At 47.8% G+C, this 16,222-nt stretch overlaps 1 protein-coding gene and 1 non-coding gene across 3 annotated transcripts in view; one reads left to right on the top strand and one right to left on the bottom strand.

Annotated features, from left to right (window-relative positions):
• Positions 1–6,814, bottom strand: part of LOC138968677 (uncharacterized) — a 34,338-nt gene extending 27,524 nt beyond the window's left edge. The window contains exons 1-5 of one of the 2 annotated variants that reach the window (XM_070341277.1): positions 6,783–6,814; positions 5,367–5,542; positions 1,664–1,807; positions 628–713; positions 72–183 (exon numbers count right to left, since the gene is read on the bottom strand). In XM_070341277.1, the coding sequence (XP_070197378.1) occupies positions 72–183; positions 628–713; positions 1,664–1,807; positions 5,367–5,382 (358 nt within the window). In that variant the 5' untranslated portion in view covers positions 5,383–5,542; positions 6,783–6,814. Of the gene's footprint in view, positions 1–71; positions 184–627; positions 714–1,663; positions 1,808–5,366; positions 5,543–5,885; positions 6,200–6,782 lie in introns of those variants that run through there. The other variant, XM_070341278.1, reaches the window with a different exon arrangement.
• A 990-nt stretch (positions 6,815–7,804) lies between these two features.
• On the top strand, positions 7,805–7,923 carry LOC138970071 (5S ribosomal RNA). The gene has a single exon (XR_011456852.1). It is a non-coding gene; the product is annotated as a 5S ribosomal RNA (ribosomal RNA).
• Positions 7,924–16,222: the final 8,299 nt, after the last annotated feature.

The following is a 16,222-nucleotide window of genomic DNA, read 5'->3' on the forward strand; positions in this document are numbered from 1 at the left end:
GGGATCTGACCTGAATGTAAGAATCAGCACATTCCAATACACTAACTGAAGAAAAAGGAGATGTGTCTTACTTTTGGGCAGGTTCTTGGCGCTGACCAGCTCCTGAAAGTACTCAGTGAAGGCTTTCTTCCTGGACAGCCCGCCCGACCCACCTTCAAACCAGAACTTCAGTTCCCACTGATCCTGTGGACAGCATCAATATTGATAGTACTTTCAAAATTGCAACAAGAAATAACTCCTCTTGCATACTTATGATCCTCATGGAATTAACTTCCCAAAAACAAAACAAGGAAAGCAAATGCTTACACGACTCGTCTTCGTTTCCCTTATCCACCCACCCTCCTCCCCGGACCCCCCTACCCAATGAAGACTCATACCCTTTGAAGACCCCCAACCCCATACAGACGCACACTGCTCATTACTAAGACTCACCGATTACTCGGGCGAGTCATAAACTATCAGGTTAGTTTCCTCTGAAATTTGCAGATCCGAGGAGAATCCCCCAGCCTAAGTAATAGAATACTAAGACAGAGACAAGCCTTGCCGTCGCGATATAACCTTCGTGGTTGAAAACGACGTTAAAAACACTAAATAAATAAAGAAAGAAAGAAAGAAAGAAAGACAAACCTTGACAGTGTCAGTGACAGAGTCTCTGTTGTGCAGATAGGCCATGAATTCCATGCGCGCCTCTGGTACACCCACGTTGTTCATGTCTGAAACGCAAACAGACATCATATCATATCAAGCAGGCAGGCAAGGCAAGCAGATACATGCACGCACACACACAAAAAAAAGGAAAAAGTATAGAAAGATGCACAAAGTACGCACATTTCACAGCGGAGAGTTGCTAATGCCACACAACTCTCTCTCTCTCTGTCTTTTGACCTCTCCCGCTGTGTTCTATTTACGGAACAAGCTTTCTACGTCATTAGTTTTGTCATTAATCATTGTCTCGCTTGTGTCTTCTGAGCGAGTTTCTGGACAATTTGTCAAATAAGTTTATTTTCTGTTTTATACAAGTGTTTGTTTGTCTGTCCACTTAAAAGACCGCTGGTTTAAAGGTCAGTGAACATAACATTTTGTTTTGTCATAATTAAACGTTCCATTAACATACCTTTCTTGTTTTTTGATTCAGAACATCTGAGAAACCAGGGTCTTAAATTAAGGAGATTTTTTTTAATAGAGGGATTCCACTGTACTACAGACGTAAATATCACTAACAGACAGATGAAATATGTAATATTATTCTGAATATTGCCACTGACCATCGGCTATCTTGTTGATGAGGATTCCCTTGTACGTTCCATTAACATACCTTTCTTGTTTTTTGATTCAGAACATCTGAGAAACCAGGGTCTTAAATTAAGATGGTTTTTTTATAGAGGGATTCCACTGTACTACAGACGTAAATATCACTAACAGACAGATGAAATATGTAATATTATTCTGAATATTGCCACTGACCATCGGCTATCTTGTTGATGAGGATTCCCTTGTACGTTCCATTAACATACCTTTCTTGTTTTTTGATTCAGAACATCTGAGAAACCAGGGTCTTAAATTAAGATGGTTTTTTTATAGAGGGATTCCACTGTACTACAGACGTAAATATCACTAACAGACAGATGAAATATGTAATATTATTCTGAATATTGCCACTGACCATCGGCTATCTTGTTGATGAGGATTCCCTTGTACGGTCCCCCTGCCACATGATGAATGTTCATCATGTTGATCTGGTCACGCTTCAGTCGCTCCAGCCTCATCACTGCGTGACAGTTCCGCTTTGATGCTGTCAGCACCACTTCTGAAGACAGAAACAAGAGACACTGTTATGTTAGTCATATTCATATCATTTTTACAGCAATAAATAAACTACAGACACTGTTATGTTAGTCATATTCATATAATTTTTACAGCAATAAATAAACTACAGACACTGTTATGTTAGTCATATTCATATAATTTTTACAGCAATAAATAAACAACAGACACTGTTATGTTAGTCATATTCATATCATTTTTACAGCAATAAATAAACTACAGATACTGTTATGTTAGTCATATTCATATAATTTTTACAGCAATAAATAAACTACAGATACTGTAAGTCCTATAAAAGCAGATCTGCCAACCCTTGTGAAGCCTCAAGTGTAGCAATTTAGAATTTTTTGCAATTTTCAGCAAAGCAAATGGTGTTCCTAAAATGTGTTCCCACATCGGCTAGTATGCCATCTTGCACAGGAACAGACATGTTTAATAGAGTTTCATGAGAATGCAGGAACATAAACTGCCCATTAGAGAGAATCTGCAGTGCCACTTTTGAATTTCAGTGTAGACGATGTTTTATGGCCCCTTTTGTGACCACTACACGGAGTGAAAAGCTTCTTCTTCTTCTTCTGCGTTCGTGGGCTGAAACTCCCATGTACACTCGTGTTTTTTCACGAGTGGAATTTTACGTGTATGACCGTTTTTACCCCGCCATTTAGGCAGCCATACGCCGCTTTCGGAGGAGGAGTGAAAAGCAAACATGAGTACCACTACCAACATTCACAAACAAAGAGGGAACTTTTGCATGCTAGTGATTAGGCCAAAAAGAAAAATATGTCTGTTTCCGGTAACCCGACCGACCCTATTTTTAAGCGCCGACCCTAAAGTTTTTTTTCGCTTTTCGCACAAACAACAAAAACAAAAACAAAACAAAAAAAGAAGTCAAGTATACTTTATTTAGTTTCAATATATCTAGGTCAAAAACATGTGCTAAATAATTGTAAGTAAACTAAGGAAGCGTATAAAAAAATAAAAAATAAAAATAAAAAGACGTTAACAAAACATAAGAAAAAGGTAAAAAAAAATTTTTTTAAAAAAACAAACCACCGACCAACCCTATTTTTTTCGGCGATGTTACCGGACACAGACATATTTTTCTTTTTGGCCTTATTTGTTTAAGCGTATCAATTTTTAGCTTGGCATAGCAATTGCTCTTTAAATGTAGCATGCTGAAAGCGACGTAGCAGTTGGCAGCTCTGTAAACGTTATAGCAATGAATAAACAAGAGGCGAAGCCTTCAAGGCTCCCGTAAGAAATCAACAAACAGTAACATAACACAAACTCACTCACTCCGTAACACACACACACAAACACACACACACACACACACACACACACACACACACACACACACGCACACACACACACACACACACACACAGTTAAAACTAACGCATCATATCAACTCCATGTATAATTTTCAAAAGAAGGCAAACAGATAAAATGACTAGGGTAATAGGTTAGGTACCTGCCATGTGGGCACTTTTTCCACTGCTGTCCTCAGTCCTATACTTTTCATCAAGACTTGTCACCATGCCGAGTAGATCTAAATTCGGAAGTCTTCATGTGGCTGAGGCATATATCTGACATAGCGTCGATCTTGTTGTAGGTTAACCTCCTTTCTGAAACAAATGGCAAAATGCGATTAGTTATGATGACTACAACCTACACAAATATAAACAGTGTTTTGAAACAGAATAGTCAGGTTATACAAGCCACTTTACCTATGCAGCATGGTAACCCTACAATATGCGAAACATGTCGACTGCAGCAGCCTGGTTCTTAAAATAATTCTGACGGTCAACACAGCCAGAAATGCCAACAAAGACAAGAAAGCTGTGGCAAGGTAAGCTTACCAAACGTTACATAGCGAATCATATGATAGTGCGTAAACAGCAAACAGTAGATCTACAATCAAAGAGAGGATCGAGTCTGGAATGAAACGCGATACAGATCTAGCATTCAAAAACTGTCTTTCACGTTCAAGGAAGTTGTTGCAAAGTACTTAAGACTTACTAAATTGTACAGACAAAACCATGACAGTGCATGTTTTGAATCTGAGGAAAAAATCGTGATCATTTTGACTTTGAGAACAGATTCATTCCGTTTCCTTATATCTGCATGTTCAAGTAAATGGTGGACAGTTTTTTTCGGGCAGAGTAAACTTAACTTGAGACTCTACTGCAAGTCTTGAAATTCACATAAATCGAACCACGAGCAAAGACATCCAAACATTACAGGCACTTTAGATCAACTCATTTCACTAGAGGTGACTGCCTAGCACTGTGTTTGACATCCGTGTCTGCTGAAATAAAAAGAAATTAAAACAAAACGGATTAACAGTAGGTGACACGTTATCAGAGTGGGAGACACTAGATCTGTCTCTGAACTTACCGGGATACGGCTGCAAGATCGACACTGACTGCCGCGCTTTCGACAGCTCTTCCTCGCGTGAACATTGGAAACACGCTGTGCAGATCAAATTGTAGGAAATCTCCCTTTGGTATCTTCTTTATTTACTTTTCTGGAGCTTAGAAACCGAACAACATGAAATCGTCTTCCCCGGCGAATCGGCGAGGTGAGAACTGGACCACAATCCTTCGCGCGACCCCTGACCTGATCTTGACACCTGACCTGCCGTCTACATGCCAAACACGACACAAATCAGTCAACTGCTTGTACCCCTTCAAAACCCCCCACCACCCGTTTTCTTTGGATACACGCTTTAACTACACACATGCCGACACAATGTTGATCATTGCTTCAATAATTTGAAGATGGTGCTTGAAAATTAACCACGTGAAATGAGTATTTCGGTGTTTAGCCAAAAATGTTAAAGTTTCTACCACAGACATACACACATACATACATACGCACGCACGCACGCACGCACAGACAGACAAAGTTTACCATCGCATAGGCTACACTTACGTGAGCCAACCAGCAGACCTGCATTTGCTGGCTATCTCTTTTTTTTCATGAAGACTTAACATCAGCTTGTTTTGTATTCTCATGTATCAGCGCTGAAAGTCCACAAAATGGGGCACTGGCCTTTGGCTAGTACTTCTCATAATTTACTAGCCAGAGAGCACATTTTACTCGCCAAACAAACCATTTGTTTCAGCAATTTTATTCGCATTTGGCAAGTAGATTAATATTTCTACTCGCCATTTACATGTTTTTACTCGCCATGGCGAGTAAAATACTCGCCACTTTCAGGCCTGTGTATCCATGTATACAGTAATACACAGTAAAAAAATTATGAAATTCGAAAATTAAAATTGCCTCAAGAATATGAAGAAAGGAATATTTCTGAGTGGGGAAAAAAATAATGCAAAATCGTGCAATCGTGTTCATCATGTTTGATGTTCCATGTTGGGAATTGTTTCTGGTGAGTACATTTTTGTTATCGAGGTTTGATATTGCAGAAATCCGCCAACTGGCATAAAAATATCATGCCTGCACATGCAGGGCCTGACTTGTTTTTATCTTTAAAATTATAAACACAAATTAATTTCAACACAGCTACACCTTACCTTCATTACTGTCCATCCTGCCCTTCTCCGAGATCGCTTACTCAACCCTGTGTGTTGTTAGGTGTTGTTCAATTTGCTGTATACTTCTGCTGGTGCTGTGATTTCTGAACTTGCGTCACAGGGAAAGTGAGGAGCTCAAAGATCAGTACAGCTCCACCGTGTCCTGTATGCAGTCACTGAAATTATGGACAAGAAATCATTATAGTCACTGAGTGATGTGACACACTGTGTACTGCACACTGGAATCTGGGATCGAAAAGAAAGCATACATCTACTGAGTGATATGACAAACACTGCTTTAACTTTTTAAGTAATGTAGAAAACCATATACTCTCAATTTAAGCCTATACATTCATAAAGACTACCGAACTGACAGTTTTGAAATGCGTACACATTACAGCATAGTCACTTATTAAACCCCATGGAAGTGACGTACATACTAAAAGATGAGCGACTGTTTGAGATTCCCTCAATTTGCGTTGTGAACCTCACACAGGGCCAATTCGAGTTATTGCCTACCTTACAATGAAAGAGTGTCCACAACGTATTAGACCCTAGTATTCCAAGCTCTCGCAAAGTTTAAAGCATAGCAAAGCATGTTGGTCGGCTATCTTGCGAGAGCTGCAAAGGCCGAAGATCAAAGTTCTCGCGACTTTCAAAGCATACAAAATATTAACCAAGAGCATGTATCAGTGTATGTCTCGCGGAATATATAAACTGAGAGCTGCTCTGATGCCAAAAAGGTCTAGTGCTCGTGTGGCAACATAGGTCTGCAACTCGGGCTGATTGAAAACAATACAGTCACAGTTGCTAATGCCATACAAAGCGTCTAACTTAAAATTTACATTTAACAATCTGTTATACATTTTATAATCATGCACTGATGCAGTCACACCACACAAAACACACACTTCCTGAGTGCTAAATTATGACCATGCAGACAGCGATAAGGTTGCTGCGTTACCTTATCTCTTGCGTGGGAGTGTAAACAATAAGTGCAGGCCCGTACCAGCCCTTGACAAAACAGCGCATGACAAAAAATAAAAATTGATCGTGATTCACTGATTGTCAACTACTGAACCAGCGCTGTTCGTCTCTGTATGCAGTAGCATGAAACCCATACACTCCTGTCAGGGTTAATGTAACATTCGTACCATTATTTTGGATGGTTTTCATTTTCTTTCTTTAAGACAGCTGGGGGGAGGGCCTTAAATGTTGTGGTTAAACCGGTTTTGTAAACTGCGGGCAATAATCCATTGGCGCATTCGTGAACCACGATCGTCGCCCTTTTTCGGCTTGCATTGAATGCAGCTGTGGGTATGTAGCAAGTTTTTCGCCACCGTAGCTCCTTATCTGCCTGGTGGTTATGCATATCGAGTGTACCATTAATGTATAAGATGATGGAGAAGTTTTTACCTGAAACTGACATACCTGCAGCCAATCCTTGTGTCAATATAACACTTACCTCGACAGTACTATTCTTGCACATTATCTATTATAGGCCGAAAAAATTGGACAAAACGCTGAGTGGGTACAATTATCTCCCATAACCATGCGCCACCGTGGATCCCAAGCACTGTCCGAGTGCTTCCCCCTTACAGGATGTAGGTGGCGCGTCCTCTTTCTTTTTTCGCGCGTGTCAGACCGGCTGTGTTTCTGCTACGCTCCCGGATTATTTTGGACTAAGAGGCTCCTTTTCTGTGTGGACTATCACCTGTTGGATTATTGTGTGTTATTCCACTTCTGGCTTGAGGCTACGTTGTGTTTCCTTCAACTTGTGCCTCCGTTTTTGTGTGGCGGACTCGGCGTGCCTCCCGTCCTACTTCGTGGTGACCGGTCGTCTGCTTCTCGTTTCGCCGCATTCACTTGAGTATTGACCTAAATTTTCTTTGAATTTTGTTAATTCTCGGTCTTTAAGGGTACGTACAGGGCGAGGTAGGATGTCTCGTCCTGTTTTGGGCTCTGGTTCTACGGAACCAGAGTCTGCCGGGGGCAACCCTTCTCCGGGCGCCCAGCGTCATGTTTTACGCACGGAGAAGGGGATCTTTCGGCGCTCCGACTCTCCCTCCCCAAACGCTTTGCGTTTGCGGCGAGGGAGGGCGGAGAAAGCCTGTTTGAGCAAGCTCAATGCGAGCTTGCTCAAACAGGCTGGGCTTGAGCCTGGGACTTCGGGCGGGGCTGCGCCGTCGAAGGTTCGGGGAAGGTCGAGGGGAAAGAAAAAGCTTCTTTCTCCTTCTCCTTCAGTGGAACAGGCTTCCCCCCCTTCGACGCCGTTGTCCGGCCCTCAGTCTCAGGCTTCAGCTCCTCCCGGTTTCAAGCCTGGGGGGAAGGTTTCCTTCTCCCCCCTGGCTCGAATCCGGGGGCAGGTCGATTCCCAACCCTCTTTGGGGGTTGGTGAATCCGATCTAGGGGCTACTGGAGAGACTCAGGTTTTGACAGCCAACGGCCATACCACGTTGAAAACACCGGTTCTCGTCCGACCACCGAAGTTAAGCAACGTCGGGCCCGGTTAGTACTTGGATGGGTGACCGCCTGGGAACACCGGGTGCAGTTGGCATTAAAATCTTTCTTTTTCCGGTGCCTCTCCTGTGCCCTCCTCGGTTTCCACCGCTGTGGAAGCCAGGAGGGACACGGGTCCTCCTCTGAACTCCCTCGCTGGGTCGTCTGCTGCTGTTTTGACAGTAGTTTCGGCCTCCTGGGGGGGGGAGATCGGAGGAGATGACGGGGTCTCTGAATTCCCTCCCCGCTGGGGTTGGGATGCGAATTGACCCCGTTCAGGGCGGTCCTGTGGGGGCAGGGGTTTCAGGCTTCGTGCCTACGACCACTGCTACTACGGTTCCCTCTGACGTCCGTGTGACTGGTGGCTGTCCCTCTTGAAACGCTCCGGCCGACTAGTTACTGGACGTGGAGGTGTTCGACAGAACGTGGTACTTCTGTCGAATGGTCAGGGCGACGGGAACATTGTTTCTGTTGCTCAGACCGACACCTCCGACCGGACCGTCTTGACCCCACGCCATTCCTTAGCGTCTGGTGTTCGGGTGACGGATGGTCCGGACCAAGGGTCCGGAACGTTCCAGGCTTACGGGTCGGGATCGAACCGGACCCACGGGTCCCGACTGGACTTGACCTCCGGGTTTGGTCCGGACGGGACCCATGGTACGGGACCGTACCGGACCTTAGGGTCCGGTGCGGGACAGTACCTCTGGCCCTTGCCGGACCCCCCGGACCTACGGGTCCGGATGGTACGGTACGGGACCAGTGTTTCGGTCGGGACCGGACCACCCGACCACCTCGGTTGGTCTGGGTGGTCTGGCACCGAACCGGAACACACCGGACCTACGGGTCCGGAGGGTACGGTACCGGACCAGTGGTCCGGTCGGGACCGGACCACTCGACCACCTCTGTTGGTCCGGGTGGTCTGGCACCGAACCGGACCATGCCGGACCTACGGGTCCGGATGGTACGGTATGTCCACGTCCGGACCGAGCCACCCGAACACTTCTGTGGGTACGGATGGTTCGGTACCGAACGGGACCTCCGGATGGTACGGGACCGGACCGAATCTACGGGTTCGGATGGTCCGGTACCGGACCACCCGACCACCTCTGTTGGTCCGGATGGTCTGTCACCGAACCGGACCATACCGGACCACCGGACCTACGGGTCCGGATGGTACGGTAGGTCCACGTCCGGACCGAACACTTCAGTGGGTACGGATGGTTCGGTACCGTACGGGACCTCCGGATGGTATGGGACCGGACCACAGGACCGGAACACCGGACCACCCTACCGGATCGGTCCGGACCACCCGACCACCTCTGTTGGTCCGGATGGTCTGGCACCGAACCGGACCTACGGGTCCGGATGGTACGGTATGTCCACGTCCGGACCGAGCCACCCGAACACTTCTGTGGGTACGGGTGGTTCGGTGCCGAACGGGACCTCCGGATGGTGCGGGACCGGACCGGACCTACGGGTCCGGATGGTCCGGTGCTGGACCGGTGGTCCGGTCCGGACCGGACCACCCGACCACCTCTGTTGGTCCGGATGGTCTGGCACCGAACCGGACCATACCGGACTTACGGGTCCGGATGGTACGGTGTGTCCACGTCCGGACCGAGCCACCCGAACACTTCTGTGGGTACGGATGGTTCGGTACCGAACGGGACCTCCGGATGGTACGGGACCGGACCGGAACACCGGACCGGAACACCGGACCACCCTACCGGACCGGTCCGGACCACCCGACCACCTCTGTTGGTCCGGATGGTCTGGCACCGAACCGGACCTACGGGTCCGGATGGTACGGTACGTCCACGCCCGGACCGAACCACCCGAACACTTCTGTGCGTACGGATGGTTCGGTGCCGAACAGGACCTCCGGATGGTACCGGACCTACGGGTCCGGACCTACGGGTCCGGATGGTCCGGTGCGGGACCACCCGACCACCTCTGTTGGTCTGGATGGTCTGGCACCGAACCGGACCATACCGGACCACCGGACCTACGGGTCCGGATGGTACGGTATGTCCACGTCCGGACCTAACCACCCGAACACTTCTGTGGGTACGATGGTTCGGTGCTGAACGGGACCTCCGGATGGTACGGCACCGGACCGGACCACCCTACCGGACCGGATCGGCACCCCCGACCGGACCGGACCATTTCTTTTCTGATCAGACCCGATGGGTTCCTGTTCAGTCTATAAATGGCGGGGGTTCGTTGGCTGGGCTGACCCAACAGTCGCAGGGTTGTTGTTTTTCTCCCCCTTCGGCTGCTGGAGACGTTTCGTCTTTGGGGCAGGGGTCTTCGCGGCCTCTTGCTTCTGTGGGCGTTTCTTCACAGCCTGCTTCATCGCTTTCGGCTCTTCCCCCTCAAGCTCCCTACACTCCTGCTTTTGAGGAGTTGTCGGGAAGTGAAGAGGAGAGTGAGTCGGAGGACGATAGGGAGGAGGATCAGGGTCGCCCTGAGGTTAACACTGAAACTCTACCCTTGCCGGTTTCTGATGGAACTTCCGAAGCTATGCTTCGTACTTTCCAACAGTACATGACAGACATCACGCGGCGTCTTGACGTCACGGATGCCTCTCTTAAGCGTCTGTCGTCTAGTGTTGACACACAGGACGTGGACCCGGGGTCTGAGGACGAGAGGCAGGAGGCTCGTCCTCGCACAGCTAGAAGGACGTTTGAACAGTTTCAGGACGTCCTTCCCTGAGACGCCCTCTCGTCCTTTGAGTCCGCTTCGGCCCGGGCGCGGGAGGCTCACGCCGCGTCTGCCGGCGGCTCGTTTTATGAACGATCCGGCCGCCGGCAATTCGCGTTCCACCCTAGTCTAAGTGCCACGGTGGAAGCGGCAGCACATCGCCTGAGGAGTACAGATTCACGTGCAAACGCGACCTATGTTCCTCGGGAGGACGCGGGTTCAGTGCCATGCTTTCCTTCGGGAGGCGCACCTCCACTGTTTCCTCGTGTCCAATCTGTTTCGTCCCTCCCTTTTCCCTTTGACTCTCGAACTCTCCCTTTCCAGACTTCGAGTGTTTAGGGTGGGGCTGACGGTGATGTGTTCGTTGGGGAGGTGCCTTCGGTCAAGAAGGTGGAACTGAGCTCTGCTTCGTTCCACAATCTTGAGGCCACCGTTTCTTCCACAGTCGAGGCCCAATCACAGGCCTTGACATGGATGAGCACGCTGTCCACACTGTTGGACCCTCCCAATCGGGCAGAGTCCGATTCCACTCGGGTCCTTGACACGGTTCGAGTGGATCGGGCTTTGCATGCCGTGCGATCGTGCGTGACGTCTGCGGCAGAATTGGCCATTGGAACACTGGTCCACTTTATTGGCCCTGTTCCGTGATCATTTTCTGCCTACTTCTATAGTGCCTCCGGATATGAGGAAGAGTCTGAGGAACACGTTTCCTCAGCCTTCTTCCCTCTTTCATCCGGACACTGTTCGTTCTGTGGTGGAGTCCACACGCCAGAGGAACACTGATTCTCTGAGGGTTGGCCTCGCTGCTTCGGCGACGGCGGCGGGGAGTAAGAGAAGTGCTACAGTCACCTCCAGCTCCCAGCCTCAGAAGAAGAAGAAGAAGCCAGTTTCACTGCCTCCTTCTTCCTCCTCTTAGGCGCCTGTTGCGTTCCCAAGCAAGACGAAGGGTGCTCAGACAGGTAAGGGGAAGCAGCACCACCAGGGGGGGTGGTCGCAAGCCTGCGCCTGCCCGCCAGCAGAATTTTCAGTGAGTCCCGGCCCTACGTTGACGCCCCCTCAAGTTGCCCCTCTTTCGTCCGGCGGTTCCCTTTTTTTCGGGCCCGCGGCATGTGGGGCAGACTGGTCTCCAACCAGTTTTTCTTGAGGGTGGTGTGGTCGGGGTTTTCTCTACCGCTGTCGTCACAACCTCCATTGTCCGCTCTACCTTGGACGTTCCCCCCTCCTCGAGAGCCTGCCAGATGGCAGGCTCTTCAGGACGAGGTGAACTCGTTGGTCGAGAAGAAGGCGGTCTACCCCCTTTCTCAGCCTTCTCTGGGGTTCTGCTCCCGCCTGTTCACCGTCCCCAAAAAGGACGGCCGGTTCAGGCCGGTGTTGGACCTCTCCACCTTGAACTTGTACCTTCACAGGTGCAAGTTCAAGATGGAAACCCCTTCGTCGGTCCGGTTGGCCATCCGGCCAAACGATTGGGCCATGTCTGGGACCTCCAGGATGCTTACTTCCACATCCTGGTGGCCCCGGGGTACCGACATCTGCTCCGGTTCGTTTGGGAGGGCACGGTGTTCGAGTTTCGGGCCCTCCCATTCGGCCTGTCCTTGGCCCCTCTGATTTTCAACGGGGACAACAACACCACATGCTTAGCTTACCTTCGCCACCAGGGGGGCACCAATTCTCGGTCCCTCTCCCTGTTGGCGGAGGAGATTCTGCTCTGGTGCCAGACCAATCAGGTCCGGATGTCAGTCCAGTTCGTTCCGGGGAAACTGAACGCCCTGGCCGACATTCTCAGTCGGGGCGATCAGGTTCTCTCCACAGAATGGACCATCGCTCACAACGTTCTACAGCGTCTGTGGGCAAGGTGGGACCGTCCTCTGATCGATCTGTTCGTAACTCGATTCAGCGCTCGGCTTCCCAGGTACGTCAGCCCCTTTCGAGACATGAATGCGTTCCACTTGGACGCATTCACTCTCTTGTGGAGGCTCCTCGATGCTTACGCCTATCCCCCGACATCTCTGATTCCGAGGGTGCTGGCAAAATATCTGCAGGAACGACCAAGACTGATTTTGGTCGCGCCTTACTGGCCAACAGCTCCGTGGTTTCCAGATCTTCGCGGTCTCACCCACGTAGACCCTCTACCTCTGGATCTGGACGGGGGAGGTCTGCTCCAGCCTCGATCATGCCTCCCTCATCCACGTCCAGAGAGTCTGTGCTTGACCGCATGGCTCTTGTGCGCTCCAAACTGCTTGCACTAGGATTGCACAAGAGTTCAGTAGAGTTTTCCTTGAACGCTAAGAGGCGATCAACTAATCAGTTCTACGACTTACGCTGGAGAGCTTGGGCCACCTTCGCCTTGTCCAAGGGGATAAAGCCGCTTTATCCCTCAACACAGGACTTGGCCAACTTCCTGGTGGAAGTGTATCAAAAGAAGAGTCTTTCTTCTAAGACTCTTCTTGGATACAGATCTGCCATCGCTTCCACGATTGCGGCCGCTACTGGTCGCAGAACTGAACACTTGATCAGGTCCTCCCTCATCGCTAATGTCCTTTCGGGTATTAGCAATGCAGCGGTGTCTAAACCTCGGGTTTCATTTCCCAAGGGGGATGTCTTTCTGGTCCTCAAACTCCTGCGTAGCAATGAGTTTGAACCCCTGGCAGGCATCAGTATCAAGTTGCTGATTTTTAAGACTAATTGTTCCTCATCGCTTTAGCCACTTGCCGTAGACTCAGTGGTAGTCAAGCTTTGAGTGGCCTGGACTTTGACATTGAGTTCACCACACAGCAGTGGTTGCTAGCATGGTCACGTCAGTCTAAGGTATGTTTCTTGGGTATATTTTCTTTTACGGTAGTACTGTTCGAAAATTGCCTGGGTATCTTAATCCTTGGATTTAAGTGATTTTGATTAAGGAGTTTAATACTCTACATATCACCCTCACACCACTCTGGTATTCTGTGCAAGAATAGTACTGTCGAGGTAAGTGTTATATTGACTGTAAGGCTTCTTTTTAAGCCTACTGTCTATATGATACTTACCGAGACAGTACTATTAGAGTTTCCCTCCCGCCTCCCCTCTTGATATGTTATGGGCTTTTTGAGGGTCTGCAGCTCATAAAGAAAGAGGACGCGCCACCTACATCCTGTAAGGGGGAAGCACTCGGACAGTGCTTGGGATCCACGGTGGCGCATGGTTATGGGAGATAATTGTACCCACTCAGCGTTTTGTCCAATTTTTTCGGCCTATAATAGATAATGTGCAAGAATAGTACTGTCTCGGTAAGTATCATATAGACAGTAGGCTTAAAAAGAAGCCTTACATTTGTTTGCATCTTTCAACAGGCTCAATCTCCCAGTCAGCCAAATAAGGAACTGGTCAGAGTAAGAACGAAACACAATCAGTAATAACACAACAAATTCACAAGCATAGTCAGCAACATAAGCTAAACATGTTAATGATGTGGTTTTGACGCTAGTAAGCCGTCATATGACTAGCACGTTTTTAACCTGTGCATCAGCTGAGTGTACCACACGTGCATATGCCGTGCGTGTGTATGTGTAAGCGGTGCCAGGGGTGTGCAAAATGTTTGAATTGATCATAGTTTCCATTCATTTATTTATGTATTTTTATCCTTTTTGAAAAGAGACACTAACTCTGCAAACACACATACACCCCCCCCCCCCCCCCCCCTTCAAAAAAAAAAGAAAAAAAAAGAGAAGTTATCAAGACATTAATTTTTTTGTATCCCAACACAAATTCACCCCCATGTCTTTTCATTCAAATTTTTTTATGCCGTTAAAAGCACTGACTTAACTCGGTATCATGTAGTAAGCACACTCTTTGGTTTGAAGATTTCTGTTAGGGTTACTTCTGGGTTTGCCTGGGATATTTGCTATTATAAGGTCCATATTTTTAATGTGCAAAAGTGTTGAAATAGTGAGAGTTGTTTGCTGGTCATCTGAAAATGATGATGGGTATTCCTTACTCCTGCTTTCTGTCGTTTTTTTTTTATGTCAAACACACACACACACAACACACACTGACACACACACACCGTACACACACACACACACACACACACAAATAACAACAAAAGAGATGTGCTGTAGGTGAAACATAAAATCATGTTTATCATGATAAAATCATGTTTATACAATTACAAACAAGGATAGTGGCAACAGCTTAAACTGTTTGTCTTTTATTCAACACTTTTTCTGTGTTTCACCCGCTTTCATTGCATCCAAAATTCACAACAGATAATTAAGGCATCACACATTAAACTGTCAGAATGTTCATGCACCCATGCATCAATGGCATTACAAATCAAGTCTTCCTGTTATCACACACAAGATTGCATTGTGAAATAAATACACACACATACACACAAATGTACACACACAGTGACAGTGACGTATGTATACATTACGAATACAAAAGGTAAGGAAGGCTTTCAGAGGGAAAAGAAATGCGGTGAATCCAAAAAGGAAACATAACACAACCTTGGGCTTGGCATAACAAATACAAAGGGTAAGGATGGCCTCCATGCAGAGGGTAACAAAATCAGGTGATGCCAAGAAGGAAGCATAACAATTAACATAACCCTGGCACTATGAATACAAAGGGTAAGGAAGGCCTTCATTGGAAAACAGATCGGGTGATGCCAAGAAGAATGCAGAACATAACCCTGGCATTACGAATACAAAAGCAAAGGAAGACCTTACATTTCAGGGGGAAAACAGATCGGGTGTTTCCCAGAAGAATAACATAACCCTGGCACTAAGAATACAAAAGGTAAGGAAAGCCTTCAGGGGGAAAACAGATCGGGTGATGCCAAGAAGGAAGCATAACTTAACCTTGGTCTTGTCAGGGGCGTCAGGCTGACAGTGACAGGGTTTTCTGTCGCTGAATGTCTGTCGGTTCTGCTTTCCCTTCGCCACATTACCGTCTGAAGTGAAGGGGGAGTAGATACTGCGTGATACAACGGAACTGATTCTTTGGTTTCTGGCATATTCTCACTCTCCTCAAACAAGACATCTGAGTCATCGAACAAAGACACACTTCTGTACCCATCTGAGACAGAGCTAACTGAAAGCCTGACATTTTCCTGTGCACTGTGTGGTAGGGTGTTGGGCTGTGGTCGGGGAAACAGTTCCTTATTTATTGCCATGCTTCTGTACCCCTCTGAGGCAGGGCTAACTAAAAGCTCGAGATTTTCCCCTCCACTGTGTACTGGTAGGATTTTAGACTGTGGTTGGGGAAACAGTTCTTTATGTATGGCATCTGCATGAACTGGCAAAGCGTTTGGCTGATCCTGGTATTGAGCGGCCTCTTCACAATCCTGCAGAGTACAGGGAGAAAAAAGATCCTGGGACCCCGAGCTCTCACACCAGTCCAGCAGGTGTTTGTGAGGACCGACTGGCGTGGAGCAAAAGGAACGCCATGCACCCAAGACAACAGGTACAGCTTTCACTGTAGGCCCTATTGCCTGGTCACTTAGTCTGGTCAGTGTGCTAAGTTTCTGGCTGTTTCTGTTGCTGAGAGAGCAGCGGTTACCTTGGATCTGCATCTGAATCAAGGGGTCTGTGCTCTCTATATTCGAGATGGGGGCAAAAGAGTCTCTGGTTTGTGCACTTGAGATGGGAGCCAAAGAATCTCTGGTTTGTACACTC

The sequence above is a fragment of the Littorina saxatilis genome, linkage group LG6 (genome assembly GCF_037325665.1).
Source record: "Littorina saxatilis isolate snail1 linkage group LG6, US_GU_Lsax_2.0, whole genome shotgun sequence".
Lineage (NCBI taxonomy): Eukaryota > Metazoa > Mollusca > Gastropoda > Littorinimorpha > Littorinidae > Littorina > Littorina saxatilis.